At 51.9% G+C, this 20379-nt stretch overlaps 1 protein-coding gene across 2 annotated transcripts in view; it reads right to left on the bottom strand.

Annotated features, from left to right (window-relative positions):
- Window positions 1–2452: 2452 nt before the first annotated feature.
- ASXL2 (ASXL transcriptional regulator 2) overlaps window positions 2453–20379 on the bottom strand; it is a 113413-nt gene continuing 95486 nt past the window's right edge. For both annotated transcript variants that reach the window (XM_075415132.1, XM_075415131.1), the window contains 4 exons: window positions 16944–17040; window positions 12776–12881; window positions 10301–11015; window positions 2453–7245 (listed from right to left, as the gene is read on the bottom strand). In XM_075415132.1, the coding sequence (XP_075271247.1) occupies window positions 4840–7245; window positions 10301–11015; window positions 12776–12881; window positions 16944–17040 (3324 nt within the window). In that variant the 3' untranslated portion in view covers window positions 2453–4839. The remainder of the gene's footprint in view (window positions 7246–10300; window positions 11016–12775; window positions 12882–16943; window positions 17041–20379) is intronic.

The following is a 20379-nucleotide window of genomic DNA, read 5'->3' as shown; positions in this document are numbered from 1 at the left end:
ACGCGTACGTGGGGTTTTCTTCCACTGGAAAGTGAAACTCTGTTGGTGAGGCCGTATTTCTAGTTCTCACGCTGCAGGACTTGGATGCAGCCCAGAAGAGAAAATTTAAAGCTGAGTATCTTTTCTCACTCAGGTTGCTTTTAGTGCCACAAACACAGTTTGCTGTTAGGCTTTGAAAACATTTTATCGCAGATCTTTTTTATGACTGCATTTACTATAGTGCTATTAATTTAATACCTGGGGAACCAAAGTCTAATGCTTTAAACTGCGTCACGACATCCCTTGCATTTATAAATCCAGTGTGAAGGCAGGTTTATTATCTTGCTGGAAGGATCACTGGGAAGGTCGGGTGATGGGAAGAGTGGAGACTGCCGGGAGAAGCTGCAGCAGCATGGCAGCAGCAGGCTGATCCCATGCAGGGAACCCTCCTATACAGGCTGCAGGATTTCCCCCTTCTGGAATACTTTATTCAATAACCAGCACTGTAAAACACGCAAAGCTTTTGAGGTGTTGTGTTGGCCAGTACTTGCAGTGATTATTACACTGAGCCCCACTGTTTCCAATGATTTCCTAACTACTTAATGCCCCCTTGCAAACCTGTGGAGACCATTCCATCAAGTTTCACCTAGTAGCCCATAACATATGTTAAAATCAAAGACATGCAAGTCAAAGAATTTCTTTTCTTAAAAATAAACAGAATAAAAGTAGCCCAAGAAAAGTGCTGATCTGTTAAAATATAACTAAGGCACTGAACAGAGTTGTAAACTTGCGAGTCATCGTGCGAGATGCCTACGCTGGCCAGGACAAGTCTGGAGCCACCGCGACCTTCGTGGTCACCATCCATCCCCACCTGGGATGGTGACAGCCAAGCTGGCCAACGCATGCAACAGCAGCGTCTCGCACTTCCCGAGCAGGCTCACGAGAGGGGTCTGTGGCCTAGAAAACCCAACCCACGCGCTACAGAGGACGCCTGTGAAATTCAAAGGGAAGAACAAGCCGGAGCCGGTGCTGCGAGGAGCAACGGAACGGCCTTTTGGAGCTGCAGCTGCCGCAGGGTGACGAGCCTGCGAGCGGCAAGAGCGAGCCGGCAGATCACAGCCTGCTGCTCCTTCAGCGTCTTCTCCTTCCCGCTCTTAGGCAGCCGTGTCAGCCCAGAATAATGACACCGATCGAAGCCAAGGTGTGAACAGAACTGATGCAATTATGCCAGCAAAACCTCTTTGCTCTTATTGGAGGCAAGAATGACTTTTTCAGTTCAGTTTGTAACTAGCAACAATCTTTAAATTGGATTATACTGGGGGATCTGTCTTAGACAGGAACGGATGTGTCTAACTGTGTCCAGTTCTGGGCTCCCCAGTTCAAGAAGGATGAAGAGCTACTGGAGAGAGTCCAGCGGAGGGCTACAAGGATGGTGAGGGGACTGGAGCATCTCCGCTACGAGGAGAGGCTGAGGGAGCTGGGCTTGTTCAGCCTGGAGAAGAGAAGGCTGCGAGGGGAGCTTATAAATGCCTCTAAATATCTGCAGGGTGGGTGTCAGGAGGATGGGGCCAAGCTCTTTTCAGTGGTGCCCAGTGACAGGACAAGGGGCAATGGGCACAAACTGAGGCACAGGAAGTTCCGTCTGAACATGAGGAGGAACTTCTTCCCTCTGAGGGTGACGGAGCACTGGAACAGGCTGCCCAGGGAGGTTGTGGAGTCTCCTTCTCTGGAGATATTCAAGACCCGCCTGGACAAGGTCCTGTGCAGCCTGCTGTAGGTGACCCTGCTTCGGCGGGGGGGTTGGACTAGATGACCCACAGAGGTCCCTTCCAACCCCTGCTATTCTGTGAACTGAGGACTCCGCTGCTGTAACACCCTTCACGTCTAGACAAGGCTCGAGTTAATCAGGAACGGCCAGACCCTGCTCTCAGTAGTGGGCACACAGCTTGACACCATTTTACACTGCGCCCGAGACCTCAAACAATGGCAGAAATTCCTCCTGCGGCACAAGAGAGGGAAGCAGGCAGTGAGGCGCCGCTGCCCCAGTCGCTGCTGATGTTCAGGTCCACCCAGGGAGTGAGATTATCCCCGTTACAGCGTCCGGGGCTGCAACGGGAGAAGCCAACCGCTGTTTGCCCCTCTGCCTGCGCACGCCCGCAGATGGCAGGGGAACGGGCACAGCCCGGGGGCCGTTCCTTGGCCTACAGCCACCACCACCGTGTGCGCGGCATGGCGGAAAGCTGGGAGTAATTTTTGTGGGTGGGTTTTTTTTTTTTTTTTAGATTGCAGTTGTAGCCTGAAGAGAAGGCTGCGAGGGGACATAATAAATGCTTATGAATATCTGGCTACGAGGATGATGAGGGGACTGGAACATCTCCACTACGAGGAGAGGTTGAGGGAACTGGGCTTGTTCAGCCTGAAGAAGAGAAGGCTGCGAGGGGACCTTATAAATGCCTACAAATATCTGCAGGGTGGGTGTCAGGAGGATGGGGCCAAGCTCTTTTCAGTGGTGCCCAGCGACAGGACAAGGGGCAACGGGCACAAACTGAAGCCTGGGAAGCTCCAGCTGAACCCGAGGAAGAACTTCTTCCCTCTGAGGGTGACGGAGCCCTGGCCCAGGCTGCCCAGAGGGGCTGTGGAGTCTCCTTCTCTGGAGATATTCCAGCCCCGCCTGGCCGCGGTGCTGTGCCCCCTGCTCTGGGTGACCCTGCTTGGGCAGGGGGTTGGGCTGGGTGACCCACAGAGGGCCCTGCCAACCCCTGCCATGCTGGGATTCTGCGACAGTATTTCTAATACTTCAACCCTCCTTCAGCACTGGATGTCTGAGCAGTGATGCGTAGTTAGAAAGCAGGGGTCACTGCTCCCCAGTAAATACAGGATGAGCAAAATGGAGACCACGGCGCGCTGCAGCCCTTGCTAACTCCCACCCGCTAACCCTGTGCTGGAGGACGCCATGCTCTGCTGGACAGGGAAGGAAACGTTCCTGTTACGGCGTGATCAAGTCCGCAACTCTGTTTTCTTTATCATTACCAAATAAATCACCACCGCTCCTTGGAACACCACACTGCTTCACAGGCAATTACTTCTGGCCTTTCCCAGGAGCCTGCCAGGTTCCCAGGCGAGGGAGAGGGGAGGGGGAGAGCAGTAGTATACTCAAATGGAAAGAAGGAAGGCTGAGGACCCCAGCTCACAGAACAGCTGTCCCCCATTTTTTTAATATTGCTTCATCTTAAAAAGGCCTTTGGATTAAAAGTGAACTCAGTGCTTTTCCATCAAAAAGATATGGATCTGTTACCTGACCAAGATGTGGTATGGCCCCCCACCCGCCCCGCACAGCCACAACGTGGGACTGGACGTGATTCTTGAACCTGATGCTCTTTGTTTCGGAAGAGAAACAACACACAGCTCCTGGACAGGACACAGACACGTTGCAATACATCGAAATGCAGCTTGGCGTGGGCTTCGTTAGCCAGCCTGTCGTCAATTCTTCTGGCCGAGAACGGAGCACCGTTCTGTAACCGCTTTAATTTCAATTAATCAATTATACAAAGGAATTTGTGAGCACCGAAAGCAAGGAGGAGCATCACCTGCTGTGCCCCACGATCGGGTACAAGGGCCGCAGTGCAGCCTCCTTCCCCAGCCCCAGCGCAACCCCGCACCTCAGCTGAGCAAAACCCAAGCGGAGTCAAGCCTGATTTGGTATTCTAAACCACGAAGAGACACCCACGGCGGGCTAACGGTGAGGCCCAACGAGACACTTGTTTTCCTTTCCCTACACTTGGCTAAATATAAAATCTTCTATAGAAATTAGAGACATCTGACCATCGGGGAGGTTTGAACGAGCACAGCAAGCTTCCTAGAAAACAGCAGGACCGAGGGTGACCCACTCCACCCGCACCACGTGCCCTAACAGCCGATGGGTCGTGGCTGCCGGCGGCACTTTCCAGCTCGCTCGAAACGCCTCAGAAAGAGGGTTTCTGCCCAGTCGTGACAGTCCAGCAATGAAACGCAGCTCAGCACATGTTTGTGATCTCTGCTTTAAATGGTTCCTGGGATTACCAATAATCATGGTTACCGAGTTGGTTTAATGATTTAAGGTCTTGAATCCTATGGTTAGTACAGTTGCCTTTTTCAGTATTTGCCAGGAGCAAATCGAGACACTCCCTGCCTTAGAACAAGGTTAGTGCAACTGGCTCCTTGAAGAGGAGAGGATACGCAGATCAGAACCGCCAGCCAATATTGCACAACCCAGTACGCCTTCTGGAAACAGCCCGGCCGCAAGCGAAAGGCAGTGACTTGGAGGGCTGGTACGATGTTAACGCCTGCCAAGTCTGGCAAATTTGAACTAGAATTTAGAGCACCAAAGCGAGCCCCATCAGGGGTTCCTGCTTCGGTGCTCCGTGATCAGTCAGGACAAACGTTTCGTTTCTCGATTATCCCGTTCTTCTCTTTGTCCAGAGAAGACCGGCAACAGGCTAAGGTTTTGCCGGGGGTTCGTTCCCCCATCTAGAGCAGAGCTCAGCAAACACGCTGGATAGCAGGCTGGGGTTAATGAAACTGCAGTACAAGTCAAACACTACCTCCTAAAAGATTGAAAAAATATTTTTAAACAAAATAATGTGACATATTTACATAATTCCTTAAGTGCAAACTCTTGTCACAATTCACGTAGTTGAGCTCAATTTAGACTCACTGTACAAGAAGGTGCTCTTTCTTTAATGAAAGAAGAACTCTACTCTGTATTCCTGATTCAGTAACGTGTCTCTTGTGCAAGGCAGTAAATTTCCTGTTTTCTTCCCAATGTACTTCTGAACACAAAACCAAAAATCAAGCCATCCTCTTCCTCGCTTCCCGCCCCGGTTACCGCACGACGAGGCAGGAGACACAGAGCTTAGAGGGGCCAATGCAATCGTCATGGCAGAAGGCACCGCAGCCCTTGCACATGATCATGGCTTTCAACCTGCAGTAACATTTGGAAGGGGAATCCTCCATGCTGCTGTCTTCAGCGAAGGCTTGCACGGGGATGGTCTGAGGGTGGCTGCCAGAGTTCATAGCTTGGCTGGTGGAAATGGTGGTTACCGTCACGGAAAAGGACATGACATTCCCCATGCTGCTGGACAACTGGTTGCATTCAGACAGCCCAGTCATGAGAGACCCTTGGTTCACGTCTGGGGAGGTGGAGACGTTTATTGTGCCACTGTAGCTGGGCCCAATGAGCTGTGCTGCAGCATTTCCAGACAGCTTTGGAGGGTGTGAAGGAGAAAGCCGCGGGGGCTGCTGCTGCGCAGAGTCCGAGGACGGTACAGGAGTGCTGAGAAGCTCCGGACTGCTGTGCGTTTTCCCCCTCATTGCATGTGCCATTTGCTCTTGAGCGGCTTGAATAAAATCTCGTGCTAACGTAGTTCCATCAAACGCCTGAACGCTCTCCTTGTTGACTGCTGCTTGCTGAGACGTGGCTGCTTCTGTCTTTACCCCCTTCTTAGCAAAGGTGCTGTAATCCGAAGAATTTATGCCTTGTGATACCTGCTCTTTTTCACACTGACCAGAAGCCTGGGGCTCCTCTTTCACGCTGATATGTTCACGTTCATCACCAGTACTCTCATCATCTGCATCTCCTTCCTCGCTGCTGCTGCCGTGGCCAGCTGTCTCCTCACATTCCCCGAATTCTGGTTTTGGAGCATCAGCAGGACTGTTCAGACACAAGCGGTTTTCCGGGTTCAAGGAGAAGCCTCTCCTCAAACTCTCTGAACCACGACCATAGGTGGAAATGTTGAGCAGATAATGACCAGACATCGCAGGCTTGGATGTCCTTCTGCCCATGAAACCGAGCATAAACCTCTGGCTGGTGGAGCTGTTTTCTAACTGGAAACCTGAGTGAGTGAGGTTCAGTTGTGAAGGCTGAAGGACTGGCAACACATTCTGCCTCTGGACCCTCTTGATAAGCGTCTGAAGGATCTGCTCTTGGGTCGTTTTGCTGAGCGCCTCGTGGCACTGGTGCTGGTCAAGACCAGGGTCCTTTCCCGAGGGGAGCGGAAAGGTCCTTGGAATGTGAGGCAGAGGCCTGTTCTGGCAAAAGATCTTCCCAAGCTGTTGTATGGGCAAACTCGATTGTCTTTCACCGCCCTCGGCTCCAGTGCCGTTCCCTGCTACACTGGTAGCACTGGATGCTGCTGCCACCCCTTTTTCTTCACGAGATTCTAAAGGGACAGTTTTCATCTCTGCTTTGGTGAGAGGCTTCGGCAGGATTTGCTCCAGAGGGACGTTCTTGCCTTGAAGAAGCTGGGTGACCAAAGGGTTGTTAGCAGGAATACTGGAGCTTGGTTTCGGGAGGGCCCCACTTGAGCTTGCGTGTGTTTTAAGGCTCGGTGCTACCGACGAAGTGTTAGAGGGTGGGACAGATGTACCAGACGCGACCACACCTCCAGCCTGGGCTTCGGAGCTCGTGGGTGTTGGTGACGACATCGGAGGGGAAGGAGGTTTACCTTTAGGAACATCTGAGCTGGTCCCTCCTAAGGCCGTAGGTGCTACCTTAGCTACCTTTGTGTTGGGACCTGCTGTGGACGCCGTGACGCAGCCTGTTCCGTCCCTGACAGCCGGTGCCCCACAGGCCCCGCTCGGACCTGCCGGAGCAGAAGGTGCCTTCTCCTGTCTGTCGCTGCTGCCAGCACACGGCGAGCCTGAAGCCTGATTTACCTGCACACCGGGGGGGCTCTGCCTGATTCCGCTGGTTCTCTCTAATGCCGACACCGCTGACGAGGAGGAGCTGCTGCCTGTACTGCTGGCTGCAGTTCTGGGTTGCAGCGTGGAAGCTTGCTGTAGTTGTGCTCTAGAAGGGTTGTGAGGTGGTGCCTGCTCCGCGGCCTGGGTCTCCATTTGGGTATGGCTCCCTGGGCAATGGGGAAGAAACCTTCTCGAACTTCCCCCGCTTCCAGTTCCTGCCAGTTCCAGTGCATTTCCTCGAATTCCAGTTTCGCTGGTTCCGCTCGTTGCTGCGTTACTCTTCTCTGCTCCACCGCCCAGGGGACCCCCACCGCCGCCGGGTCCGGGCCCGGGCACAGCCCCCCCCGCCGAGGCGGCGGCAGCGGCGGCGGCGGCGGCAGCGGCGGCCGCTGCCCTCTGGGCCTTGGCTTGCTGGGCTTTCGCCTTGATGTCGGCCAAAGTTCTGGCCCCGGTTCTTCCCGGACTGGTAAGTGAGACTGGGAAACGTGCCCTGGGAGAGACCTGGCCCGCAGGAAATGGCATCGGGGAGATTCTGGAAACGGGAATCTGAAACAGAGGAGGAGGAAAGCACAGCTGAGATACGGGGAACACTGAACCCACACACTGAGGCGCTTGCAGTTTGGGCTTAGAGAAATAGCTGTAGTTCTGGAGAAATCCCTCATCTCCCTCGCTTGAGGTAAATAACACAAGATGTGTGTGATCGTTCGATGTCTGCCACACCTGTTTGAGGTCTTTGACAATCTTGGTGGCTCAGATTGGAAGCTCAGCCCTTGCCGTCGCAGGCTGGTGCATCGTACACCGTTACTCAAAGCTCCCTCGGAAAAAACCGTAGGATTCCTCCACAGCTCAACTCCTGTCACCCCTTATTCCAAGTTTCATATTTTATTCCTGTGTAATTTAGATCCTTTTAAAGTTTTGTGTCAGCATTCTGCTTGATTTTGCATTGCTCTTTTCCCCCTGTGTATTTACCCTCGTTCCTCAGTGCTTTTACACAAAGCAATACTGACCCCTCCACTGCGTTTCTGTAGATAAAACACCAATATTTTAATCCTTCCTTCTAAAATAGGTTCTCTGCTCCCCTCACCATCCCAGTCTACTTCCCGCAAGCTTGTTCTTTCCCGAAGGTAAGTGATGACAAGGTCCTGTGCAGCCTGCTGTAGGTGACCCTGCTTGGGCAGGAGGGTTGGACTAGATGACCCACAGAGGTCCCTTCCAACCCCTACTGTTCTGTGATTCTGTGATTCTGTGATGAGAACAGCGCTCTAAGGTCAGTGCTCTTCCATCTCCACTGCAGAGTTACGCGAGTGTGTTTTGAGGTTACGCTCGTTCTCGTGTATCTGCAATACCTCGCTGCCTCCCACTCATCTTCTGATTAACCAGTTCACCGCTCCTTTCCGTACTGAGGAGTGACATGCCTTCTGCCTTACAGGGGAAAATATTGCCAATCGCCCTTGGATTCACTCTCTTATTAAATTAAATCCCATGTTTATTACACTGGAAGGTCAGCCACTCTTCCTCTATATTTCAAATCTCTTTTACTGAGAGTTTTCCCCCAGTTTTCTGTCACTGACACATTTCAGTAATCCTTTCGTACCTGTGTGCCACACTTATTAACACAGTATCAATAATTAACCATTTTTTAAATTTTGTGTTTGTGTACTTCCTAGTGTAAAAGAATCTTAGCAGGAGAGCAGAATTCTTAGGAGACACAGAAACAGAGTAATTAACCCATTTTCCATTTACAGCTTCTGCCTAAGGCCCCACACCAGGGAGCTGAACTTGAACCAGAGCAAACTCTGGTAGGAAAGGCGCAGGCCCTATCCTGCAGAAACCAAACCTTTCTGTTCTTGCAGCCACACGCGACTGTAACAAACATTTCCGCGCTGGCTCGCCCATTTCCTGTCCCTGTTGAGCACAACGTCACTGAAGGAGGGATCGGCGCTACCTGCACACGTGCAATCCTGTCATCACCTTCTGGCAGAGGACCAAGCGTCTGACCCGGGAGCGTCTCGCCCCAGCGGGGCATTCCCTGGCGGTGCAGCAGGAGGGGTGTGCTCCTGTGACCCCCATCTCCCGGGCAAGAGCACCGCGTGCTCCAGGCCAGAGTCGGGGATGTTTCTCTCGAGCTTCCTCCCCATCTGCCCTAGCCCAGGGGTGACTTGGTGCCCGTTTCCCTTCCGACGTGGGCTCTCGCTACGACTCTGCAGGGTGGGTGTCAGGAGGATGGGGCCAAGCTCTTTTCAGTGGTGCCCAGTGGCAGGACAAGGGGCAATGGGCACAAACTGAGGCACAGGAAGTTCCAGCTGAACATGAGGAAGAACTTCTTCCCTCTGAGGGTGACGGAGCCCTGGCCCAGGCTGCCCAGAGGGGCTGTGGAGTCTCCTTCTCTGGAGATATTCAAGACCCGCCTGGACAAGGTCCTGTGCAGCCTCCTGTAGGTGACCCTGCTTCGGCAGGAGGGTTGGACTTGATGACCCACAGAGGTCCCTTCCAACCCCTACTATTCTGTGATTCTGTGATTCTGTGACTCAGCAGCTTTTGGAATTGAGATGCTCCCGAAAATAGTCTTTCCCTGCTACCCAGCCTGGCACCACGCTGCATCCAGCTGGTGTAAGTGCTAACTGCATGATTTCTAGATGGTCTTTTTTTTTTTTTTTTTAATACAGGGAAATAATTTAGTTTCTGGACTTGGTCTAACAGAAGAGGCTGCTGATAGCATTCCTTCTGGACCCGTTATTGTACTGCTGGGGATACTCATGCATCTGGGCTACGAGGATGATGAAGGGACTGGAGCATCTCTCCTCCGAGGAGAGGCTGAGGGAGCTGGGCTTGTTCAGCCTGGAGAAGAGAAGGCTGCGAGGGGACCTTCGAAATGCCTCTAAATATCTGCAGGGTGGGGGTCAGGAGGACGGGGCCAGACTCTTTGCAGTGGTGCCCAGCGACAGGACAAGGGGCAACGGGCACAAACTGAAGCCTGGGAAGTTCCAGCTGAACCCGAGGAAGAACTTCTTCCCTCTGAGGGTGCCGGAGCCCTGGCCCAGGCTGCCCAGAGGGGCTGGGGAGTCTCCTTCTCTGGAGATATTCCAGCCCCGCCTGGCCGCGGTGCTGTGCCCCCTGCTCTGGGTGACCCTGCTTGGGCAGGGGGTTGGGCTGGGTGACCCGCAGAGGGCCCTGCCAACCCCGAACATGCTGTGATTCTGTGATTCTGTGCTCTGCAAAGCTCTGTGCACCTCTGGCTACGACGTGCTTTGTTGGTATAGTCTGGCGGTTCCTCCGCGGCTCTCCCCAGCTTCCCCCGCCTACAGCACCCCTGTTACGCTCGGTCTGGGGCTCCCGCACAATGCTGTGAGCTCCTGGCCCAAGAGATCTCTTAACAGATGCAGGTGCACAAGAGATACTTAACTGAAGTTACGCTGATCAGCCAGCCAGCAGACTCCCTTTAGCACACAGCTGAGCTTTTACGTTTTTGGATGAAACATTTCCATTGCTATAATAAGGTAACATGATTTACACACAGAACTGGAACTGAACCGACAGAGCGTTTCGGTGAGAGCCACCAGCTGAACTGACCCATGCAAGGCCCCGCTGTGGATCTCTTTACCTTGAGCGGGGGTACCCGCGGCACCGGGGTCCCCGCCGCAGGAAAGGGCTGTGGCTGGGTCCGAAACGCCTGCGGGTGCTGACAGTTCTCCGTGATGCGTGGCTTTTTTTCCGGGCTGGTAAGAGCTTCTTCGTGACTCTCTGACTTCCTCTTGGGGGCTTCAACACTGACTTCCATTTCTTCATTTACAGGGGACTTCTTTCCTGGCGTTTCTGGAGTAATCGCTGGACTTTTCACGTCTGCTGCTACTGCGCCTGCTTCGGGGCTCTTTGGTTTACTCGGGGCCAAAACTGAGGTACTGACAGGCTCTTTCGTGAGCACACCCTTCGATGCGGCGTGCTTTCTCTCTTCGGGCTTTTGACTAGCGGCAGTTGGGGGTTTCTCTTGAACGGATTCTCCTTGGACTCCCTCTTTTTTGGGGAGAGAGTGGTCGCCAGGTTTCACTGCGCACCCATCCGGGGAAACCGAGGCCTCCACAGGTTTGGCTGGCTTGGGCTGCGTGTCCTCTCTTCTCTCCTCTCCTCCTTTTGTCATCGCTGGTGCTTCCTGGGCTGCTTGTGCTTTGGACTCCAACGGAGAGGGCATCTCCTCTTTGAGTGGTGCCAGAGAGGCCGGTGGGCATTTTGGCTGTTCAGCTGCTGGGGTTTCGGTCTCTGTCTCGGCAGGGCTGGTGTTTGCTGTCAGCCTCTTGGACTCTTCAGGACTTAGTCCAGAACTATCAATAAAAACAGAATTCTTATTTTGTAAAACATTCTTACAAAAAGCATACTATCCTTAGGAAAACTGAGAGGATTCTCTATGTACCACACCCTAAATAAATGTGCCTCACGCACCTAAGCCTGTGCCACGATCTTTGAAAACCTCCCGTGCTGTTGGTACTTCCACATGAAACAGAAGTTCACAGCAAAGCCTAAAACCAGCTAAATGAAAAACACAGAGCACAGGTTCGATCTGGTCCTCTGTCCAGACACCAGTCTGGCTGCAGATCAAATGGATCTGGCCAACAGCAAATATTCCCTTTATTAGCCACCACAGACGTATCTCTGCAGCAGACCCCGCACTGCTTGCGTCTGACTTCAGCTCATACAGTGACATCTGCAGAAGGGGACACTGCAAGGCGTCCCACCGTTTGCTGCCGAGGCACACGGCTAGTGCCAGGACCACGGACGTACCCTGAGCTTGGAACCGGCACCACTCCCTCTCCCCATCATCAAAAAGCCGGGAGTGTTTTCATTCTGTATTATTCTTCCACCTTTATTTGTGAAAGAAGCGAACAAGCTGGGAATCTAATCTCTGCTTTGGGATTAACTTCACCCATCCCTCTTAACGAAATATCAGATTTGGGTTTTTTGCCCAAACATGAACCCACAGAGTCTGATGAAGCCAGCCTGATGCATCTATGGGATTGACTTCTACCAGACCAGTTCTTCGGAGCGAGAGAGAACCTAAGTCCTGCTATTGTGCACGTCACCTCCACGCTGTCCTGCTGTCCCCTGTCCCCCTAAAGCTTCAAGAACACGGCTGCCACCTTTTATCTTCCAGCACTGAGCTCCGTGCGTGGTGACACCCTGGCTGCCAGCACTCGGAGAACCCGGTCAGTTCCCCGAGTAAAGCTCTTTGCTAACGCCAGCAGACCCCTTGCGTTCTCGGCCTGGTGTTCCTCTGCTCAGTACCGCAGCCTGCCAGATGGACACCCCCACACCAGCCTCCTCCTCACCCACGAAACCCCAAACTATCAGACCACGGAACGGTAAAAATAGGGCTTGCCATAATCCAAATGCTCTAGAGGGTTCAAACATCGTGGCTGAAAGGGAGGGAAACTGGCGGACAGTCCCAGGACAAGCGTAAGCGCTAACAGTCACGACGCAGGATAACAATTCCTCACGAGTTCGTTACACGCATCTGTTGGTTTTCAGGTTTCTTCGTAGTTATTCGCACAGAAACCTGAAATCCTCCCCATAGCCCAAAAGGATGGGAAAATCCTGAAGCGAAGAGAAACGGAGAATAAAAGACTTGCAGACTCGGGCCCTTAACCCAATACGTGTCTGACTGGAGAGATACTCAAGACTTCACGCAGCAGGTGACCTAGTGCAAGGCAGAGCACGCTCAGCCACCGCACCCCCGCTGATCACCAGGATCCCGACACTGGAAGAACCGCAGGAGGGGAGCGTCTCAGACTGCCGTAGCGCGGCGTGCGGAGAGCTAAATGCAAACTCTGAAAGACACCCTCGCCTATGGAAGACGGTACCACGCCGGTTAAAGCGTTAGAAACCCTGACAGCAAACGCATCGCTGCTGACCCAGCTCACCTGGGCTTTTCGCAGTTCTGTGGCAGCCAGACGAAGGCAGAGACTTTCTTTAGGTTCCAGGGCTAACGAAAAGTAACATTTATCGATGCACAGCAACGCTACAAATGCGGCACCCGCTACGTCTGGACAGGCAGTGCGGGAGTAACGACGACAGCGGAATGTCTTACCTCTGACCGTAGTAGCTCTCAAAAAAATGTTCCTTCCACAGCTCAACCTTCTTTTCCTTTTCTATTTCTTGCCGTATTCTCAGCTGCATTTCTGGTGTGAACTCACCTGCAAAACGCAATGAGGGATACCTTCAAAAAAGGCGACGGATGAAGCGGATCGGGATAAGCACAGGAGTCCCCGGCAGAGGCGGTGACACTGTCGCCCTGCCTGCGGGCATCGCTCCTGAGCTGCGAGGTGCTTCTCTGCTGCCTGCTCCTCGCCGTGGGTGGGCGACAGCTTCACGCCCGACAGTCACAGCTCCCTTCCCTGCCAGCGTCCACTCCGGCTGCCGACAGACGCGTTATGTGAAACGGCGCTTATTAAAGGAATACATATCTATACACAAACGTATGTTGTATGTAGGTGTGCACTGCGGGACTGCCATTTTCTGAAGGCTCCGAAGACACTGCCCGTGCAGATGGCAAGGCAATATGGCACCCTGAAGCGACAGCCCTGGCCGGCTGCGGGGAAACACGCCTGCAAGAGCAGCAAAGGCTTCTTGCCCCGCACAAATGACAGAAAACATTTCTGGCATCGGATGCTTTTCTGTCGCAGGCAGGTGGGAAACTCAAAAAACCCTCTCACGCATCTGAAGGGCGCATTTCACACCTCCACGCACTGCGGCTGGTAGGAAATGTTTCCTAATGGCAAGTCTGAACCCTCCCCGGCGCAGCTTCGAACCATGACGGTTTCTAGGACCGTATGTTAATTCTTTAAGAGTTCATCATTTAAAAACAAGAAAGCTTGGGGTTTTGGCACAGCTGCAGTGCTTTGACAACAGACATGTGAGCTCGAGCCGCAAGACTTCCTTCATTCTCCCGGCTTCTCTAGCTCACACAGCGTTTTGCTTCTGCTCTTTAGCTCTGGAGGAGACAGTTACTAGAATCAGAGCTTTTCTAACGCTGCAGTTACCAAAGAGAGGGGATTCCTTAAAGAGAGCAACAGAAATTGGGTACTTCCATCACTGCACAGTTTCTTTCTCAATAATTTTCTCCCGTCAAGTAAGGGAATCCTAAGGAATTCTTGCTGAGTTTGTTCTCCATGCAGTTATCAAAATACATCCAAAGGAAACTAAGAGTGTGCCCCTTTTTAGTACACCGATACTCGCCAGTATTAAATCAGGAGTCATCCTCTTATTGCGGCAAGTACAGAGGGACTGATAGAGGGGATTGTAAGAAATGTGAAACTATAACAAAAAGCCTTAATATTTTCTAGTTTTTAGTAGTCTTTAGTACTGTAACTTGTATTTCTGCATGCATAGTGATCTAACAATATAACTGTTCCACTAATCCCTGTTCTCTCATTAAGGAATGTAGTGGAAGGACATGGGCACAAGCTATCACTTAGTCGTTAGACAAAATAATTAAGTGAAACAAAAGTGGTCTTGATTCTCAGCAAATAATTGGGATAATTGTGGGATAAAAGAGACTCCTAAATAACTCTACTCCAGACAGCTCAGCCTTGGGAGGGCAAATGCGCCAAGCTACAGAGATCAGGAGGCACCAAGAGAGCAACAAGACTGGAGCAAAACAACCTGAAGGACATGATGGACGTGATGCTAGAACTGAGCTTGCGCAGAAACAAATGTCAATCAGTGAACAGCGTGATGAAGAGGATGGGCCTTCATCTTGGGACCCCCGAAGACCACCCAAAGATACTAACAGACATGCGTGAAAGATATTTACATATGCTAATTAGTTCCTAGAAATATAATGAATAATGACCTGTGTGATTGTATTTAACCTGAAGCAACAGGGTGTCTGGCGTGCACGTTTGGAGGAGAAATCCCCCGTGTGCCCGGCGCCGCAATAAAGAATCCCTGCTGAGCAGTGTACATTGTGCTGTTAGGTTTTTCTTACCGGATCTTCGAATCAGGACCAAACCACAATCTCTGGTACCTCGACTTTATTTTCCACTTTTGTATAAACTTGGTCAGGTAAATGAACCTAGAACGTCTGTTGCACTGAAAACAGCAGAATGCCTGCCTTTGCTTACAGTAATTCAGCAGCAGGGTGCAAAATTTGTTCTTTGGAAATAGTCTCTGTGGTGCTGGCGAATCCTTGGACCTTCATTCCGTGGCTATGCCACCTTTGTCTCCCAGCTGGGAGATCTCAGCTAAAAGCACGCGTCCGCATCGCCCCAAGCTTGCACTGCCCACGGGGCAGCTCGCAGTCAAGTGGAAGTAATTTACTTATGAACGTCTACCTAAGGGTTGATGGGGACCTCAGGAGGTCTCCTAAGTCCAACCTCCAGCTCACAGCTTGTCCACCCATCTAGAGCCTAGTGTCCCAGCGCGGATACCCAAGCGCTGTGGGAGACGGCCATCAAAAGCTTTGCTTAGGCTGAGGCAAACGATGCCCACCACGCTCCTCTTGTTCACAAACTCAGTCCTTTTTAATGCAGTCAGGCTGCTCAGGCATGATTTACCCCTGGTGAAACCATGCTGGCTGTTTCCAATCACCACCTTCTTCACGTGCCCAGAGACCTGCTCCAGGAGGGCTCGCTCCGTGACTGTCCCAGTGATGACATGGAGGCTGACCAGGCCTGCATATGCCCAATAACACTGTGGATGACCCCAGACAGCGTTGTTTCCGTCTGAACACGAGGAAGAACTTCTTCCCTCTGAGGGTGACGGAGCCCTGGCCCAGGCTGGCCAGGCAGGTTGTGGAGTCTCCTTCTCTGGAGATATTCAAGACCCGCCTGGACAAGGTCCTGTGCAGCCTGCTCTGGGTGACCCTGCTTGGGCAGGGGGTTGGGCTGGGTGACCCACAGAGGTCCCTTCCAACCCCTACTATTCTGTGATTCTGTGATTCTGTTACGAATCGCCAGCACCTTGACGAGCAGCCGAAGAAAGCCTACAGGACTGCTCTGCCCACAGTGGCAGCGTGCTTTGATACCCGAGCAGAGACACAGCGCTCAGTGCGAATGTCAGTGGGGGTCTCCAGACTTCACCCTGATCGTTGCAAGCTTTAGCATCGCAGCAGGCTCTACAGGAGTTTTACTCTGGTGAGAAAGTCTTGGTGTAAACGTAGCTGCACCCTCTAGATGCGTAGACATGGACGGACAAAAGGTCTTCCAAGACGCACTGAAGGGAAAACACTAAATGATGGGGGCCAAAACTGGGAGTAGGTTTAACAATTAAACACTACAGAGACCTGAGTTCTGTTTACTGGCACAGACTGACCCAGAATCCACGAAATATAAAGGGTCATTCATATGGAACTGGATACATTCTCTGTGGAAAAACCTCTTAAGAGTCAATTGTCTGGGCATGAGTCAATGATATTCCCTTCTTCTTAAAGGGAGTCACCACTGGTGCTACAGGCTTCAGAAAAGCTCTTGTGAAAGGCTGCGTGGTTCAGGTCTGTGGAGGAAATGGACCCTGCCCACAACGAGCGAGAGCACTTCTGGTGATGGGATTTGGGCAGGTCATGGAATTCAGCACCTCTGCGTTCAAGATGCAAACGATTGCTGAAGGTGCAGGAGTCCTGTAGATTAGTAAATGGGTGTCTTTACACTATACAAAAAACTATGGCTCAAAGGACTGACCATATCAACGGTGGCTAGACGAAGTAGATTGCTCTGGGAATGCAATTTACCTTCTCTCCTGATCTTAGCAGCGGGCTACACTTAGCTACCACAGCTTGACAATAACACAGCTCTACTGTCATCTCACCGAGATCTTAAACGCATTTTTCCTGCTTCACAGAATCACAGAGTCCCAGCATGGTCGGGGTTGGCAGGGACCTCTGTGGGTCACCCAGTCCAACCCTCCTGCCGAAGCAGGGTCACCCAGAGCAGGCTGCAGAGGGCCTTGTCCAGGTGGGTCTTGAATATCTCCAGAGAAGGAGACTCAATGCTTTTCTCATTTCTTCGAGAGACTTGCTCACTTTCCCACATGTGAAGTTCAAAAGAGAACTCCTTGCCGCAGCCCCCTCTATGACCTGGAGTTTACACAGCTCCAGGCTTGCATTTGCTCTTGTGGGCCGTACTGACTACAGCTGTCTTCACCTGGTAAGTCACGCCAGTGCTTCAGCTTCTCCATCAAACACCTGTTACACGTTCCTCAAAATGTTCACTAGCTGAAAGCCTGCTAGCATTTTCCTTCATTGTCTGGGGAAGTTTTACCTTCTGACAGCCTCTCCTTCCAGCCTTGGGCAGCTGAAGTGAAGAACTCGTTGTTGAGCGCAGAGCCACTCAGCTTCAGCAAACCATCCGCCCCAACCTGCAACACACGGCAAGGCCAACAGCGTTAACGAGCTGGAAAGACAACTGTCACATGTCGTCACATGGGATCTGAAAACAGAGCAGGAGTCCCAACACTGCCATAAATCTCTCTGGAACCTGTCTCTAACTCAGAAGAAGATAACCAGCTGCCTTAGGGCTGTGCTTAGCCGAGGCTGTGGTAAATCCTCCTCATCCTTGCTTCAGCCCGGTCCTGTACAGTCCTGCTGCTGCCCAAATGCACGTGAGCAGCAGATGGAACAGGCGGCACGGAGAAGCCCAAGGAGACAGAACAGCACAGGCTCTGAAATCTTCAGATGCCTTTTGCCCTGCCAAATGAATGCGAGATGTCATCTAAACGCCCATCCAAAGCACCAGCTCTGCTGTCTTCTGGGCAGCATGAGAAAGTGCATGAAGGAAAAGCAAGGACGTAAAAGGTATCATAGAAAAGGAACTCTGAAATATATCGAATCATAACCACGGATGCTGCAGGAAAAACAGGGACAAATGAAGCTTAAAACTCATTTTGTCTTCGAAATACGGTTAACCAACTAGGGCAGTCCTGCTGCAGGACATAAACGAGAGAGCATGAGGCTAAGACTAGAACGCAGCATGGTGGGAAATGATAACCAGGGTAATAAAACAAATATGAGGCTTGCTTTTGCTCTTTATCCCACAGAAGTAAACGTGGAATTGCTCTACCAGAAACACAAAAATACACATTCAGTAAGCCGCAAAAACGGGCAGTGGGCAAAACTGATGTGCTTCCATTTATTGCATAAATAATAACCCAGAACAAGCCAAATCCAACTGCCCAAATGCAGGACACGTCTGATTGCACGGGGAGATCTGTGCCGCAGACGTCCAGCGGTGCAGGATCTGACAGAAGCACTGCTTCTCCTGAGGCAGCACTTGTGATGGAGGTAGTTAAAATGATGGAAGTGACCTAAGAGAAGGTTTTTTAGGAGATTTAGTTAAAGATTTTTAAGTTTGAAGTTAGAAGCAGCCATTATAGGGACTACAAAAGCAGAGATTCATTTTCTAGTCCAAATCTCTATTGATCACCCACAGGGAGCAGAATTCACAGGACTATCCTCTACCTCATGTTCGGTGCTGCCTGCTCCTCGTGCTGGAGGTCAGAGAGCTGCCGGGGCCATGCCTCGAGTGCCCACCTTCTGCTCCTCAGGAGCACCGGCCGTAACAGCTCAGTCTGAGCCACCGCCAAGCGAAACACAGCACAGAATCACAGAATCACAGAATAGTCGGGGTTGGAAGGGACCTCTGTGGATCACCCAGTCCAACCCTCCTGCCGAAGCAGGGTCACCTACAGCAGGCTGCACAGGACCTTGTCCAGGCGGGGCTGGAATATCTCCAGAGAAGGAGACTCCACAACCTCCCTGGGCAGCCTGTTCCAGGGCTCCGTCACCCTCAGAGGGAAGAAGTTCTTCCTCATGTTCAGACGGAACTTCCTGTGCCTCAGTTTGTGCCCATTGCCCCTTGTCCTGTCACTGGGCACCACTGAAAAGAGCTTGGCCCCATCCTCCTGACACCCACCCTGCAGATATTTGTAGGCATTTATTAGGTCCCCTCGCAGCCTTCTCTTCTTCAGGCTGAACAAGCCCAGCTCCCTCAGCCTCTCCTCGTAGGGGAGATGTTCCAGTCCCCTCATCATCCTCGTAGCCCTCCGCTGGACTCTCTCTAGTAGCTCTTCATCTTTCTTGAACTGGGGAGCCCAGAACTGGACACAGTACTGCAGATGAGGCCTCACCAGGGCAGTGTAGAGGGGAAGGAGAACCTCCCTCGTCCTGCTGGCCACACTCTTCTTGATGCACCCCAGGATCCCATTGGCTTTCTTGGCACCCAGGGCACACTGCTGGCTCATGGTTAACCTGTCGTCCACCAGGACACCCAGGTCCCTCTCCGCAGAGCTGCTCTCCAGCAGGTCCACCCCAAGCCTGTACTGGTGCATGAGGTTGTTCCTCCCCAGGTGCAGGACCCTGCATTTGGCTTTGTTGAACCTCATCAGGTTCCTCTCTCCCTCACCACTGCCACGTCCCACGCCTTCACCTCTTCTCCTGTTTCCTGCAGCAAAGCCTGACGTTTTTTAAAGCACTTGATGTGGTGGGCTGCTCCGGGAGATGTCCTCTGAGGAGCCAAGCAATATTATCCAGCTAGTCAAAATTTCTTCTCAGTCAAATTCTAATTCAATTTAAGGACAATTAAAAGTCAGGACAGAAATGTCTTGCCGTCTGCTGTGAGGTTCTTGCCAGTAAACTCCAGCTGCAGACTCCACCACATCGTATTTTGACACACACCTAATTATTACAAAGACCACAGGATTTACAAAACAATTCCTTCAAATATTTATCGGATCAGCCTTGGGCTAACAAGTCCCCGATGAACGCTGATTGAAGATTAGAGTTTATGAGGCAACACAGAATGGTGGAACTCCTCCTAACTTCGGCCGAATCATCCGTTCAGCAGAGCATCCTCTGTAACGCTGTCAGACCTGGACGCGTTCACATTCTGTGAGAACCACGAGAGCAGCGCCGCGGCGAAGATGGAGGTGACTTCACTCGACGTGGATGCCCGTGCTAGAGGTGTCGACGTCTAAACTGGTGTCCCTTCACAGTTCATAGTGACCGAGGCAACGGAGTGCATGGAGGTGGGCACAAGGTTCACCTCGTCTTGAAGCAGACACCGGTGTTTGGTCACCGGCTCTTGATGGCACCACCTGGATTTCCATTTGCTGTAAAGGGAGCCCAGAGTAACGAGCTGAGATGCCAGCTCCTGGCAGGCGTGTAATCACAGGAATCTAGTACTGATCTGAACACCACACAGCAAAATGTCCTCAAGGGACATGCAGATCGGGGACAGGACATGCAGAAGACTTCCATTTGGAGCGGCATCTTGAAGCCAGCTTTGATATCTGAAGAACATCTAAAATGGCTCTAGGCACTTACGTTAAGGCATCTGAATTAACACCCCTACAGCTGAAGAGGAAGCAAAGCGCAGGATCCCGCTCTGCTCGGAAGCTCCCAGCCAGCTGGGGTAGGAACGCTGGAGACAACACAGCCGACGAGTAAGGGGAAAGGCAGGAAGCACCCTCATCCCGTCCCGAACTTCTCCGGTATTGAGCATAAACAGAGTGAACTTCACTTCTGAACTCGTTGGTTTTTCCTCCTCTTACATGCAAGAGCAACATTTGTTCTTTTCTCCTCTCTCAGTATCACCCCTGGCTTCCAGAAGCTGCTGACGAAAACTGCTCTGATGTTGGGATTGCTTCAGGCAGTTCTTTTATCTGCCCCTTAGGATGACACTCATCAGATCCAGCTGAGCT

The sequence above is a fragment of the Opisthocomus hoazin genome, chromosome 2 (assembly GCF_030867145.1).
Source record: "Opisthocomus hoazin isolate bOpiHoa1 chromosome 2, bOpiHoa1.hap1, whole genome shotgun sequence".
Taxonomy (NCBI): Eukaryota; Metazoa; Chordata; class Aves; order Opisthocomiformes; family Opisthocomidae; genus Opisthocomus; species Opisthocomus hoazin.
Note: the sequence above shows the minus strand (reverse complement) of the source record. Positions and strands in the feature narration are given on the sequence as shown.